General features: G+C 46.0%; 2 protein-coding genes across 2 annotated transcripts in view; one reads left to right on the top strand and one right to left on the bottom strand.

The window, feature by feature from the left end:
• Positions 1–1,527, bottom strand: part of LOC115823854 (fibrinogen-like protein 1) — an 8,757-nt gene extending 7,230 nt beyond the window's left edge. The window contains exon 1 of the mRNA XM_030787877.1: positions 1,405–1,527. Coding sequence (XP_030643737.1) covers positions 1,405–1,527 — 123 coding nt within the window. The remainder of the gene's footprint in view (positions 1–1,404) is intronic.
• A 2,113-nt stretch (positions 1,528–3,640) lies between these two features.
• Positions 3,641–15,000, top strand: part of pcm1 (pericentriolar material 1) — a 30,959-nt gene continuing 19,599 nt past the window's right edge. Inside the window, 10 exon segments of the mRNA XM_030787954.1 lie at positions 3,641–3,742; positions 4,068–4,313; positions 4,852–5,142; positions 5,693–5,863; positions 6,917–7,087; positions 10,513–10,666; positions 11,750–11,859; positions 12,418–12,688; positions 13,107–13,275; positions 13,690–13,884. Of these exon segments, the coding sequence (XP_030643814.1) occupies positions 3,641–3,742; positions 4,068–4,313; positions 4,852–5,142; positions 5,693–5,863; positions 6,917–7,087; positions 10,513–10,666; positions 11,750–11,859; positions 12,418–12,688; positions 13,107–13,275; positions 13,690–13,884 (1,880 nt within the window).

The following is a 15,000-nucleotide window of genomic DNA, read 5'->3' as shown; positions in this document are numbered from 1 at the left end:
GGGAGAGGAAGTGAATGAGTACTATAATGAGAGTACAGCAGGGGTTACTTTGGGTCATCAGCACCTCGCTAACACACAGGCAGGTAACAGTAGAGACAGCATGAAACAACAGGATAGGAGCCTCCAGACCAGAATACACACGCCACCACACTCTGCAGAGAGAAGCAGGGCATTCAACCCTTTAACTAAAGCAGTCTCTCAGTTGTGGTGCAGTCTCAAGACCGACTAAAATACTTAGCTATTTAGCTAGAACGCTCTCTAGGACTTCAGAAATAAGAGGAATATATTTGGTTTGAATGCATCTGTTTTCCTCTCAACTTGTAAACAATGTTTTACCAGTTAAGAGTAAAAACTCCATAACTAACCTTGCGAGAATGGAATCAAGCACACAAGCACATGTAATCAAAACACTAAATTCCAAGAGTCAAACTGGTCTAAAAGAATGAAGTTATCCAGGATAGCAGTGCGCTCTTAGCAGCTCAGAGTTAAAACTGTACACTGTTGAGTTCTTAGACTGTACTGAATCAGGACATGACATCTTTTTCCCTTTTTTCTATATGACTGGAGCAATACAATAACCTAATAGTTATAATATTGTTCCAGTCATAGAATTATTATTATTATTATTATAATTATTATCATTATTATCGCATGTAACACCTGCTTCTAATTTAACCCACTTTCTTTCAAGGTGATCTGAAATTCCTCCAGTTTAATCAAGCACCATTTGCATCCCAGTCTTTGAGAAACTTGTTTGAGTACATTGGTATGGTCAGCCCACTACACTTCCACCCCCCCCCCCCCCCCCCCCCCCCCCCCCCCCCAAACCATAAACTTACTTGCAACTCTACAGTTCACTGACCGAGAGCGGTCACATCAGATGACTCACACGTCGCAGCTTATTGATGAAGTCTGTGCAGAAGTGGTGCAATCAATACAACATATAGGAACTAATACGGTGTTATACCTCAACGGTACTTCACAGGAAGCAGTAGGAGGCATAAGAGGCCTTCATAGGAACTGTACTTCATAATAGGAACTGTACTTCATAGGAAGTAATCATTTAAGATAATGAGGTTTTGTGGAAGGATATTTACAGTTATAACAAGTTTTTTTTTTTTGGTGTTTTCAGCTCAGACAGCATCATTAAAAAACACTTCAACTGAGTTAAACTTGTTGGGCAGACACCTCAATAATGGGTGCGATGGTAAGCTTCGCTGATTCTAAACGCAGTACCCAAAGGCAGTAGAATTGAGAGCAAGAAATTCGTCAGTTCTAAGCCAGGCTTCTCGGGGACGAGACGTTACCACTGCGATCAGTACTAAATTCTTCATGATCAGATTTTAGCAGTTTATTTGTGCCTGTTCTGCCTGCTTTTGAATGGTGTGTGGTTTTAGGGTTCACGCTTGACTTCCCTTCACCAACATCAGCATCGCTTTCTCCTTGGCCATCTTCATCATCCATGGGCCGGGGGAACTCCTCCACACTGAACTTCCCAGGAAAAGTAGCGAATGTTCGTGTAACCATCCGAGATAAACTAGTTCCACTGGTATTCTACCACACTTGTCGACTTAGTTACTATTCAGAATGAATTCTAATCACAGTATGAATAAAGTGATGTTTGTCTCCTGATAAGATCCATAATTTGAAGAAAAAGCCTAAAATGTATTTCTCTATGAAACAAGCGTTCCGATGTTACTCCGCGTACATGGATATGGTTGGGAAGATGGCCGAAAGTATTTAACTGCATCCGAGTTATAACCGTTGTGAAAACACTAATACAGTGATAGTCACCGCAACAGTTTTTGAAGTTCGTTTTCAGGAATGTCCTCTTGACCTTACGAGGTTCAGAGAGCTTGCACGGAGCATTTAAGGTAATAAATGTCATTTCAATATCTAATTACAATAGCATGCTAAGCCGTAGACTACAGGACAGTGTTTTCAGGCTACAAGCGATGGAACGCTAGCAAGGTACCAAGTTAGCAAAGCTAACATAAACTTAAGCTACATTACAACGATAGTAGTGTGGTCCATGGCCCACAGATCTAAACACGGACATTTCCAGTGCTCATCAATTACTATGTATCATACTTCGAGTACATTACTGAATTTATGATAACATCTAATGCGACTCAAATCTTTAAGGACCGCTGTCACAGTGAGTTTTGAATGTCTGGTTCTCGCTAGCAAAAAGGCTAGCCAACCGCTATTGCATTGATTGGCTAACATTAACCTCAGGTCTTTGTCTGGAAATACGATGAGATTGTGATAGGTTCTTTGGTTGTCAACAGTCATTGTTGGCATGAATTAGTTTGAGTTTCCAAATAATCATCGTTATCAGACCAGGTAGTAACCTTTGCTTTGTATCTTTAATATATATTTCGATTGGTCAGCTGCTGTCCAGTGTATACACCAAGTGTGGCCAGCCAGGACAGGGATTCTTGACAGCTGAAGCTGTGCGTTGGTTATTATGTCAGATTGTCGAAGTTTATTGACAAGTAGCCAGTTAGCTACTAGACCCCGACCGGGCTATTCGTACGTGTTGAAATTTTGACCATCTTTGACAACACGAACTCTATCTCAACTTCAAAATATTGTCGTATTGTCTGTGAAAGTTAGGGTAACTGTCTCTTCCATGGTTCAATGCTTGCTTACTAATGTAGCTGGACAGAACAAGTTTAGCCCCGGTTTTCCCGGGGAATGAGTGTGCTTTTGCACGGGCCAAAGGTTACCATGGAGACAGGCTCTGAGGTCGCTGTAAGTTTGCGCGTGCTGTTATGAAGGGGATGGTTCAGTAATACGAACGTTACCACAGTTAACGTACATGTAGCGCGGCGCGTCATTTTTATTCAGAATTTATGACGCGTATGCAACGAAAGAAAATTTTAACTTATTTTAACGTTACGCATGGACGAGTATTTCGTATAACAACGCTGTCCTCCCACCATCTTGGGAGGCCTCCTTTTGTTGGTGACGACAGTGAAAACCAAAAGAAACTTGACCTGTTGTTGTTTAGCTAATGCTAAACGGGTGGAGGGAAGATTAGTATTTTGCCGGGAACGAGAGCGGGTCAAGTGGAGCTGTTTCAAGCCTCATTCGCAAACAATACCGTTTTGTCGTCAAGTTGCCAATCCTCAACCGGACTAGTTTCAGACCAGTGCTGATTGACCGAGGAAACACGAACTCTATAGGCGCGTGGATCCTGTTGGTAAGAGACTAGTTGTATTTTAGCTTAGACCTGATAGATGTTTTGAAATGTAAAATTTTCGCCCAACTTTCAGTATTCATATGCTTTCTACGCGGGTAAGCGAAGATTAAAAGGGCTTCGGCAGTGTTTCTGTGACGAAATGTTAAGAATTTTGTAGCTTTACAATCCTATATTTTGCTCGGATGATTTGATAAGCAGAATTGTGTCGTTTGTTTGTGACTTGGTTGAGTGGCTTGTTGCTTGGCAGCTCTTCAAACAAAGCACAGAGTAACCGAAAAAGATTTAACGCAGTGTTCTCTCATTGCCTTCAACCGACAAATGCTGGCTGAAAGTGGAACTGAGAGGAGAAGAATGTGGGTTAAGTGAATTTATAAGCTCTTTTCTTGCAGCAGTCGTTGAGTTGTTGTGCTGCGCAGGTGCTGAGTGTTCAGGATGGCGACGGGAGGAGCTGCGTTTGATGACTGTGCAGACGAACAGGAGCTGCATAACTGGACCGTTACCAATGGAAGTCTGGAGGACAGACTTAACAACATGGTACAAACAGACGCCCAGTACACTGTTAAATTACACCAAATACATGGGTTTCTTGTGTTCTTGTGGTGCCCCTTCTTCACTGTGTTACTGTAGTAACCTCTTGTCTTGGTAGCCTGTTTTTTTTTTTTTTTCCCTTTTCTTTTTTTTTTTTCTTTCCCAAAACCACTTGTTTTCAAGTGCTTGACATTTTATTCAAGTTCTCAATCTCATATAGTTCAGTGTTGTAGAGAAGTGTTTGACTCTGTATTTCCAGTGGACTGCAGTATCTGATTAGTTGAATATCAGTGTGTGTTTTCTCTCACACACATACATTCTGTTTTCCAAGGACTGGGGCGTTCAGCAGAAGAAGCCTAACCGCTCCTCTGAGAAGAACAGGAAGAAGTTTTCCGCCGTGTCAGAAAGCCGGCTGACCAATGACATCTCTCCTGAGTCGACGCCCGGGGCAGGGAGGAGAAGGGCACGCACCCCTCACTCTTTCCCCCATGCCAAATACACCACCCAGATGTCTGTGCCCGACCAGGCCGAACTGGAGCGCCTGAGACAGAGGATCAACTTCACCGACCTAGATGAGGTGGGCCCAGTGTGATCCAGTGCTCTTTAGAGAATGCACATCGTAAAATACTTAGACGCAGCTCCTGACTGAGGGAGCCGTCTCAAGCACCGTTGCATTTCATAAACCGTACTTCTGCTCTCTGTCTGTGCCAAGAGATTTTTTTTTTTTCCCCCTCCAGCCTGGTTTTGTTGGAAATAGCGTCGCCTTTGGAAGCGTTTGAAACAGAATACCTCTTTATGATCTATTTTGGGCAATACCCAGTGTTTTGAGATTAGCAATTCTAATTTACGTCTGACAAAACAGGTTGTAACTTGTGGCTGTGCTGTGGTTTTAAACAAAGATAATATAATTTTCAGACAAAAAAATACTGTGTTTTCTCTGAAGCCTGAGGTTGCTTAGCTGAATGAAACCACGTTTTTTGGTATGTTGTCACATAGTACACAAAAGAAGGAAAGAGCCCAGACCAGAGTCTTGGGAAGTTTTGTTATGCCTAAAATGCACAGATTCACTAATGTCAAACCAGGGGAACTCACTAGATGTTAAATGTGTGTTGCAGAGGAGCATTGGCAGTGATTCTCAGGGAAGAGTCACGGCTGCCAATAACCAGAGGCAGATGGCCGAGAACAAGAAGCCCTTCAACTTCCTACCTTTACACGTCAACACTAACAAAAGCAAGGAGCCTGTTGGTTCTGCGTCATCTGCACCGACGGCCAAGGAGACCAAGAAACAGAGCCCAGGGAAAGAGCTCTTCTCCCCTGTGCCTGCCTCTAACAAAGACCCCTCACGACCAGACAGGCCCTCCGCAGCAGAGGACGGAGTGGGAGAGGCCAGGATCGACAGTAGCCAGGTAGGGGGATCAGCGGTCTTGTTTATTTATTTATTTATTTTTTTTTATGTCCGTGCCATGGTTTTCTCTGTCTCTAAAGCATGGATAGTTTTCCTCCCTTGCTCTCCCTTGTGTCCTGTTTATCAGCATCCCATTAGCGTAGATATGGTCATTGACTGTCTGAGTTTTCCTGTGTGTTTGTGATTTGAATGTGGGTTGTTGGTTTTTATTGTGGCTTTTTTGATAAAAGTGCTAGTTGTTGGAAGGTGTGAAAGACAATCAGTCTTTAAAGAAAATGGAACAAAGATGGGAAGAGAAGTCAGCTGACGCCATTACTCAGAATATAGGGCAGTTTAAAAATATGCCACCATCCGCATGGAGCAAAGTCACCATGCGTTCTTTCTCTCTCTCTCCCTCTCTCTCTCTCTCCCTCTCTCTCTCTCTCTCTCTCTCTCTCTTTCTCCCCTCCCTTCCTCCCTTGCTTGCTCTGTTTCTCTCTGTCTGCCCTGGTTGAGTCTTGCTGGCGTTTAAGGCTGTGTGTGTGTGTGTGTGTGTCCCTCTTGCTGCTCAGGTGGTGAGTAAACTGGTGCAGATCCGTGAGTACATCAGTAAGGCCAGCTCCATGAGAGACGAGCTGGTAGAGAAGAATGACGTGCCTGCCAACGTGGAGCGTCTCTCTCACCTCATCGCACACCTGAAGGAGCAGGAGAAGTCTTACCTGAGGTTCCTGCAGAACATTCTGGTACGAACGCCAACACTTACCTGGTCCTGCTTAAGCTCAGTTTGTTGTCAGTTTAACGTTAAGTGGAGCATAAGTGGTCTTCAGCGGGTCCATGCTTTGTAGATACCTGCCATTTGATGTAGAGTTATGTTTGTTTTCAGTAACCGATTCGTTCTGTGTTTTTTGAAATTGTTGTAACTGGCGGTTCTTTGACTAAAGCCTTTCTGAATTGTTGGTCTTTGCGGTGCAAATGTGCGTGGTATTCTAGACTCTTTGTTCTGGTGCGTCACTGGCTGATTTTGAATAATGTGGCAGGAAAATCTAGGACACCATTTTTTTTTTCTCCTCCATCTCTCTAAGCTCATTCTTGGTCCTCAGTTTGACTTCACTAGCAGTCTGTGTCAGGTCATATCTCAGTGGCTCTGCCTAGAGACAGATAGAACTTTGATCTCATCTGAGAGTTGATCTTCAGGGCAGGCTATGAGGACGTTTGTCTGTTCCGTTGCGTTTGCTCTGTGCTGTGGTCTGCCTAGCCCATGGGATTGTTTTCACTGATGTAGGGACTAGGTTAAATACCGGGGCCAGGTATGCAATCATTGTCACATTTACGGCGTAATTCAGTTTGCTGGAATCTGTCACAAGCTTTTCCTTCATTTTCATGAGCAGTATAGCCGTTAGTGTTGGTGTTTTAGAATCTGACTGTAAACAGCTCAAAGCCCAATCATTAACTGTGTCATCCTGGCAAGTCCTCAGTGTTGGCTTTCAGTCTAGTTAGCATCTCTTGCTTCATGAAACTTAAATGGTGTGTTTTGATAACCTAGCATGCAAGTAGTGTCGCATTTGAACTCTTCAGAAACTACAGGTGCCAGCTTTAATCTCGAATACTGTAAACGAAACGCTAGGCTACGAAGGCCAGCGTGGAACCTTTGCTAAAGCAACCGCTATCGTTTTGTCATCATGGTGTAACTTTGGTGTGTGGTCATTGGCACCTGCCGTTTCTGACGTGCCTTGCTGACACAGCAGGCTGACGCTGTTTGTGTGGCCATCGTGCTGACCCCCTCCTCCCCTCCACAGGCGAGGGAGAATGATGAAGAGGAGGAGGACGGTGGCACCGTCGACTCGGCAGTCGGCTCGGGTTCGGTGGCCGAGAGCCTGTCTCTGAACATGGAGCCGCGCTCCGAGATCTCCGATGCCACCGTGAGTAACCCCGCCCCGTGAGGCCCTGCCCCCCCCAGCCAGAACCCCGTGCGCCGTCTGCCCGGATGTTTGGCTCCTTCAGTTCACGCTCTCTTCTCACCACCTGCCAACCATGGGCTTGTTCTTACACAGTTTATTTTCTTTTGCTCTGAGCTCAGGTTCACACCAGTGAACCTGAAATGTACCAACCAAATGTCTTTGTAAACACCTCACTGGTTCGTTTACCGTGTTTGAAAAGCACTCGAGTCTGCTGGCGCCATCTGTTTGTCCTCGTTATTAACTCAAGGCTTGTCTGTCCCCTGCATACTGCTCCGAGAGCGACAGTCATGAAAGGGTTAAATGCCTCTGTTTGGACTGACGGCTCAGAAAGGCCTCGGAGAGAAGTCTGGGAGGAAACATGGTGTCACCTCAGTAAACAACGCACTGACGTTATCTCTGTTCATCTCTCCTGTCAGACCGCGCAGGCAGCGTTGCACTTGGCTCTGCTAGGCAACATGACCGGTTCTGCTAGCATGCCACGGCTCTTGTCATTCCTTCCATGCTGGTTTGATTTTGTTTTGTTTCTCTGTTGCTGCTTGTGTATTTACAGTGGGTACCCATGATGTCTGTAGGGCACGCAGTGTTGGAGAGAGTTACAGAATTCGGTTATTGACACGGAATCCGGTTGACAACATGGAATTAGCGAGTGCTTAAAAATGTTAATGCATTCTGTACCGTGGTACCAGTTATACGTGACAGTGTCCCAGACTATGCAGTTTTGCTTGTTGTGCTTCATTGTTCATATTTGGAAAGCTGGATTAGCTAAGAATGATGACAAGTTTTGTCTTTTGCTTTAATGAGTCTCATACATGTCTGCCTGCGTCGTCGATGAAGTCAAGGCCTCGTTTTTTTTCACGCCAAGACCGCCCTGGCACTAATAGACGTCACAGTGATCTGTGAAGAGAGCATTATGCACATGGCTCCACTGTCAGGTGTGTAGTTACCTGAGAGTCAGAGACCAGTACTGAGCGAGAGAAGGAAACGGACCCTGGTCCAGTGTCCCGCCCAGACAGAACAGGGCCCTGTGTCTGCCAGGCCACAGACAGACAGCGACGCAGAGCTTGGGTTGGGTGTCTTCATCTCAGGAGGATACACACTGGACCACACAGCGCACTGTCCACTTACACAGGTGTTATGGTGTAGTCCACAGGTGTGTGTGCAGGCCACGTCAGTAGCCTTCTAAGCTCCAGTGTATACTGTATACTAGCTACACAGCATTGAAGTGTGAGAGTGAGTGTTTCCACTCAAGTGTGTCTGGGGGTTTTTATTTTGTTCCTGTCAGATATACTTTTCATTTATAGATAAAGTGCGTTTATTGAGAATAACAAATAACCAGTGATGGACTGATAGGTGGCAAGAGATTAAATATATTCTGAGTTTTTATTCAATTGCGGTGGAATTTAAAGTCATTTTAACTGAATACAGGTCTGAGGTGCTGAGAAATGACCTTTTTTTTAAGTTTAGCGTTATAATAAATCTGAAGATGGGGAGAAGACCTGGACAGTGCCGTGTTGAGATGATGGTGTTGATTGTAGACCTGGACAGTGCTGTGTTGTGAGATGATGGTGTTGAGTGCAGACCTGGACAGTGCTGTGTTGTGAGATGATGGTGTTGAGTGCAGACCTGAACGGTGCTGTGTTGTGAGATGATGGTGTTGAGTGCAGACCTGAACAGCGCCGTGTTGTGAGATGATGGTGTTGAGTGCAGACCTGGACAGTGCTGTGTTGTGAGATGATGGTGTTGAGTGCAGACCTGGACAGTGCTGTGTTGTGAGATGATGGTGTTGAGTGCAGACCTGGATGGCGCCGTGTTGTGAGTGGCATGGTTACATACGCCTACCTCATACACTCAGTGCTGTCTCATTGACCTGCTTAGAAAATGTCTTGGGGTGTTTTCACGTCTAGTCCTTTTTAAACGAACCAAACTCAGTCCTCTTTAAATGGACCAAAAAGTGGACCAACAGAAAAGGGACTCACATTGGTAGTTCATTTGAAAGAGGACTCAGGAATCTTTTTGGTCCACTTTAGCTCTTATGGAGGCTCAGTCCTCCACCTGTTCACACCATAGTTCTTGTTATCGTTACCTGTTCAAGTCCTAAGATGCCACGAATTTACATTTAAATTAGATTCCTTTTTCACGTGATAGCGTGTTATTTTTCTGTGCGTTTTCGAAATCTCGACTTATTTATGTCATTATCACTACATAACCAAACTTTATTTTCCCGTGATCATGACAGTCGTTAGCACGGGAGATCTCGTATTAATTGCGTCGTTATCTTGGGAAAACAAAGCTACATGATGAGAAAATGGAATCTAAATGTAGATGTAAATTCATGGCATCTTAGATTTTCCGTGGTTACCAGCGGCCATGGTTCTGTTTTTTTTCGAACGACCCAGTGCAATAGAATGATCTGTCTACAGCAAGCCTAGAGGGCTAGAATGCAATGGCAAAAGGTGAAGCTAACCTGGAGCGCTTTGTATTCACAATGCACAGGGTCAGCGAACCGAACTTGAAGCGTAGTTCATTTCAGAGGGGTCCAAGTTCGTTTGGAGTGTTCACATATGCGCTAAAAATGCTGACTAATCGCTCTCAGTTGGTTTTGAGGGCTGAATGGGACCAAGTGTGAAAACAGCCGTAGACTGTAATCTGCAGATGAGCAGACACAAACACAGTGCTCAGTAGTCTGACTGTACCAAAGACTGCCCGACCGCAGACTTCTCTTCAGCCCCTCTGCACCTCACAGCGGGACCGTTCCCACGGCGACCTGACTGACAGCAGCAGTGCACACACACCTGGAGTTCCACAAACAGTCACTCTGTGTGTGTTTGTTACCGTAGGGAAAAGTGACCCACACCACGGTGAGTCGGTGTCGTCACTGACTGTTTATTTATTATAGTGAGAGGGCGTTTAAAGCTTAAAGCCCGTGGCCTCATGGTTAAAGAAGCAGGCTTGTGACTGAAAGGTTGCGGGTTCGATTCCCAGGACCAAAACACCCATGGCTGAAGTGCCCTTGGGCAAGGCACTCAACCCCCAACTGGCCCCCCGAGCGCAAGTATGTTCCTCACCGCTCCTGTGCCTAGTGGTTGTGTGTGCTCACCACTGGTGTGTATGGATGAGTTAAATGCAGAAGTCAATTTCACTGCTCACAGATCACAGAGATTTAATCTTGAATCTTAATCTTTATGTACATGTTGTGAGTAGGGTGGGGTATATGGTGTGTGTGTGCCTGTGTGTGTATGGTAAGTCTGATGGACATAGAGAAAGAGGAGAAATGATTACCACTCTGTGTGTCAGAATGTTGGAGTCTACGTGTGTGTCTTTACTCACATTTTCATACCGCACTGTGATTTGTGTCTGTAGTCAGTCCTTTCTCTCTCTCCCGTGTGTGCGTGTGTGTGTGTGTGTATCAGGGTCATGGTGTGCGAGGTGAACAGAAGGAGGAGTTGGAGAACTTGAGGAAGCAGCATGAGCTTTTGAAGAAGATGCTGGAGCAGCAGGAGCAGCTCAGAGCACTGCAGGGCCGACAGGCTGCTCTACTGGCCATGCAACACAGCGCTGAGCAGGCTCTTACAGCCATGGACGACACGGGTCAGAACCACGCAGCACACACACACACACACACACACACACACAGCGGTGAGCAGGCTCTTACAGCCATGGACGACACGGGTCAGAACCACGCACGCACGCACACACACACACACACACACACACACACACACACACACACACACAGCGCTGAGCAGGCTCTTACAGCCATGGATGACACGGGTCAGAACCACGCAGCACACACACACACACACACACACACAGCGCTGAGCAGGCTCTTACAGCCATGGATGACACGGGTCAGAACCACGCAGCACACACACACACACACGCACACAGCGCTGAGCAGGCTCTTACAGCCATGGATGACACGGGTCAGAACCACGCAGCACACACACACACACACACACACACAGCGCTGAGCAGGCTCTTACAGCCATGGATGACACGGGTCAGAACCACGCAGCACACACACACACACACACACACAGCGCTGAGCAGGCTCTTACAGCCATGGATGACACGGGTCAGAACCACGCAGCACACACACACACACACACACACACAGCGCTGAGCAGGCTCTTACAGCCATGGATGACACGGGTCAGAACCACACACGCACACGAACCACACAGAAACACAGACAGAGAGAGCTGGTTATAGAGTTATTCACACACTGCTTGCAGAACAGGTTGTCATTGCCAGTGGCTTGACTGGACCCTCTATTACACACCCACACATGCAGGAACTGACACATTGATGAGGCCTATCATTGACTTCTGATATTGATAAACCAACTATTATTTGGCCTCTTTTTGTCTGTAATGTAACAGGCTTTCCTTTTGTGAAACGGTTTTTAAGCCCAGTATTTCAGTTTTCAACACAGGTCTCAGTATGAGGACAGTTTAACTCTCAGTTTCTGTAGTGCATAGTTATAAACACACATGTTGTTCTGCTCTCCTTAGTAAGGTGAGCTATGTTACAAACATGCAGGTATGCCCTGAGCAGGTGGAGTGTGTGTGTGTAAATAGAGGTTGTTGTCCTGATCATCCTGCTGATATTTTGTCTGTGTTATGTCATAGTTGTGACTGATATTTTGTGTATGTGTGTGTTATGTTGTAGTTGTGACTGAAACCACCGGTAGTGTGTCTGGAATCAGTATCACCTCAGAGCTGAATGATGAACTGAACGACCTGATTCAGCGCTTCCACAACCAGCTGCATGATTCTCAGGTATCCTCAGTCTGCACACACAGTCACTTACGCGCGCGCGGGCGCACACACACACACACACACGTACACACCATACACACACGTACACACCATACACACACGTGCACACGCATACACACACGTACACACCATACATACACGTGCACACGCATACACACGCACATGCACATGCATATGCATACACACGCACACACACGTACACACCATACACACACGTGCACACGCATACACACACATACATACGCACACGCATATACACACCATACACACACGCGCACACGCATACACACACATACATACACACACGCACACGCATATACACACCATACACACGCGCGCACACACATACACACACACACACGTACACACCATACACACACATACATACACACACGCACACGCATATACACACCATACACACACGTGCACACACATACACACACATGCACTTTAAATCAGTGGAGACCACCTGTAGTCAGCCTTTCCCGTTAAGGAGTGTGAGATCTTGACTGATGTGGTAGTTCACTAACATGTCAGTGCTCTGTCATCCTCCCACAGACCAAAGCGGTGCCAGATAACCGGCGTCAGGCTGAGAGTCTGTCTCTGTCCAGAGAGGTGTGCAGATCCAGGTCCTCCCAGCAGCCCCGGGGGCAGCCGGCCGCCGCCTCGTCCTCCCCCTCCTCCTCCTCCGCTGCCGCCGCCGCCAGTGCCAAACTCACCAAACTGCAGGAGCTGCAGGATAAAAAACAGACCATGGACAAGATCTTACAGGAACTGCACTCGCTCCGAGACCAGACCCTCAACAACCACTCCTACAAACCCAGCCCAGGTCTGTCACGCCTCTGCAGCCTTCACAGGCGCAGTGTGACCCTCTGGGTCTCCAGTATTTCACTGTGTAGACCCTGGACTAGTTCATCATCAGCTCTCAGTTTGGAACAGAAGGCTCTCTCTTCCTGCTTTCTCTCTGTAGCAGAAGCATAGAGCCTTTCACATTAACATATGTTACAGCCAGAGGTTGTCCTGTAGACCAGTGGTTAGTCTTTCTCAGGGCCATCTCAAACTCTTCCGTTTGAGTGCAGTTCTAAGGTTAGACCCAAAGTGTCACTGTTCCCGAGCAGAGAGAAGTTAATCGTGTGTCTAGACCAGACTTCTGGAGGCATGTGTGAAACCTGAAAACGGATCTTCTCGTTATTGCACTGATAGCAGTTGCCATCATCCCCCTCTTTTCCTTTGTATGTTTGCTGCAGGTCGTGTCGCGTCCCTCTCCTCCCCGCGGGGTTTGGGTGGGGGGCTGTCGTCAGAGCGTCCCTCTGTTTTGGGGAGGGAGGCTAACGGCGCCTCCGCTGCTAGACAGGACCCTTCATCGTCCTCCTGCTCACAGCTGGAGGACAGCCGAGATCCAGCGGACAAACTGAGGTGCTCCCTTCTCTCACACTCCTGCTCTTGTTCTCTCTATCGGTACAGAGCGTATCTTTCAGTAAGGCTCCTTGTCTGAATCTCATCTGTTCAAAGTAGATTATGTTTCCCCCTCATCCTGTCTCTCTTTCTACGTCCCTTTAGTCCTGTAGACTTCATCTATCTGTCCTGGTTTTTAATGCTGTCATGTGAACGTATGATAAGAGTGAGACACTTTTTTCCTGATCTGCTGACTGACTGACAGACTGACTGACTGACTGGCATAATCGTTAGTTTAATTTAGCCTTCTCAGGTGGTCAAACCCAGTAGCATCCAAAAGTACCTTGGACAGCATCGTTTATTGATGGATGAGAAGGGCCTGTATGAGTGATGAGTAGTGTGTGTCTATGAGTGTGTGTGTGTGACTGTTCACAGGAAGCTGAAGGAGGTTCACAAGCGTCTGAACGAGCTGAGAGAACTGGTGCAGTACTATGAGCAGACGTCGGACATGATGGTGGACACGGTTAACGAGAATGTGAAGGATGAGGATGAGGAGTCAGATGACGGCTCTATGTTTGAGGCCATGTTTGACTCGGAGCAGGAGAACAGAGTGCCTGTCACCAACATCAGGTACGTGTGATTGATGCAGCCTGTCCACTCTGAGCCCACGCAGCTGCTGACTGCGCTTTATTTATTTATTTATTTAGTTAGTTCTTTATTTAATGGCCCACCCACTCATACTCACTGTGCTGGATATGAGAGCAGACAGTGTGAAAGGTTAGTACAAAAGGTTAGTGTGGTAATTGAATGTTGTCTCCATGTAACTTGTGACTGTGGATGTGAGTTTGGCAGTAACTGTTAGACAGATTGGATATGGCCTACTGCAGACTGTTAAAGGCCTGGTTAAAAGGAATAATAGCAAGTGTTCAGTTGAAAAACGTGAATGTCCTCCCCTCCTCAACTAGCAGCTGCAGTAAGCCAAGAGGAGTAAACTGAAGCGGTAATCTGCAGTGAATGGCCTTACTTAAGACAGATTAACAATGGTGAAATGTGGAGAGCTGGGGGTACATAGAGTCCAGTGCATGTGACCACTATAGGGTCTGTATATTGTAGGCTATTTACATGGCAGTGTTAAACCTGTGCAATAGGATTGTCTGGAATGACTCTTTGCAAGAATAATCCATGTCTGAGTGAAGAATTTAGTTGGAGAATGAAATATTGAAACGGTTTAGAGGCGGTTTGGAATCGCGCACTGCAGTGACAGACACACCCTGCTTTAATAGTCAGACACGACCTTCAACCAGAATAAAGACAGACTAAACATGTTATGTGTCTGAGTATCAAATTTCAACCCTGAACCACACTAAGACAAGACAAAACACTGGAAAATTCTGGAAAGTTCAACCTTCAGATGAAGAGGGCAAAACAGTATTCTTTCCACACACCCCTCTCATCATCAGAGCTGATGTAAAGAAAACAAGAATGTAATAATAATAATTATAGTAGTAATAATAATAATAATAATAATGATAATGTAAGTTTATTTAGAGCCCAATATCACTATTTATAGTCTCAAAGGGCTTTACATGTCTATAACAAAGTCAAATCAAAATGATATTATCCATAAGTCTGAGAAAATAGATAAGTCTTTAGTCTGGTTTTTAAGGTATGGAGAGAGTTTGGTAGGTAAACCATTCCAAAGGAAGGGAGAGCGGTAGGAAAAGGCTCAGTTGCCAGCGGACTTCT

This window comes from Chanos chanos, chromosome 11, assembly GCF_902362185.1.
Source record: "Chanos chanos chromosome 11, fChaCha1.1, whole genome shotgun sequence".
NCBI lineage: Eukaryota > Metazoa > Chordata > Actinopteri > Gonorynchiformes > Chanidae > Chanos > Chanos chanos.
Note: the sequence above shows the minus strand (reverse complement) of the source record. Positions and strands in the feature narration are given on the sequence as shown.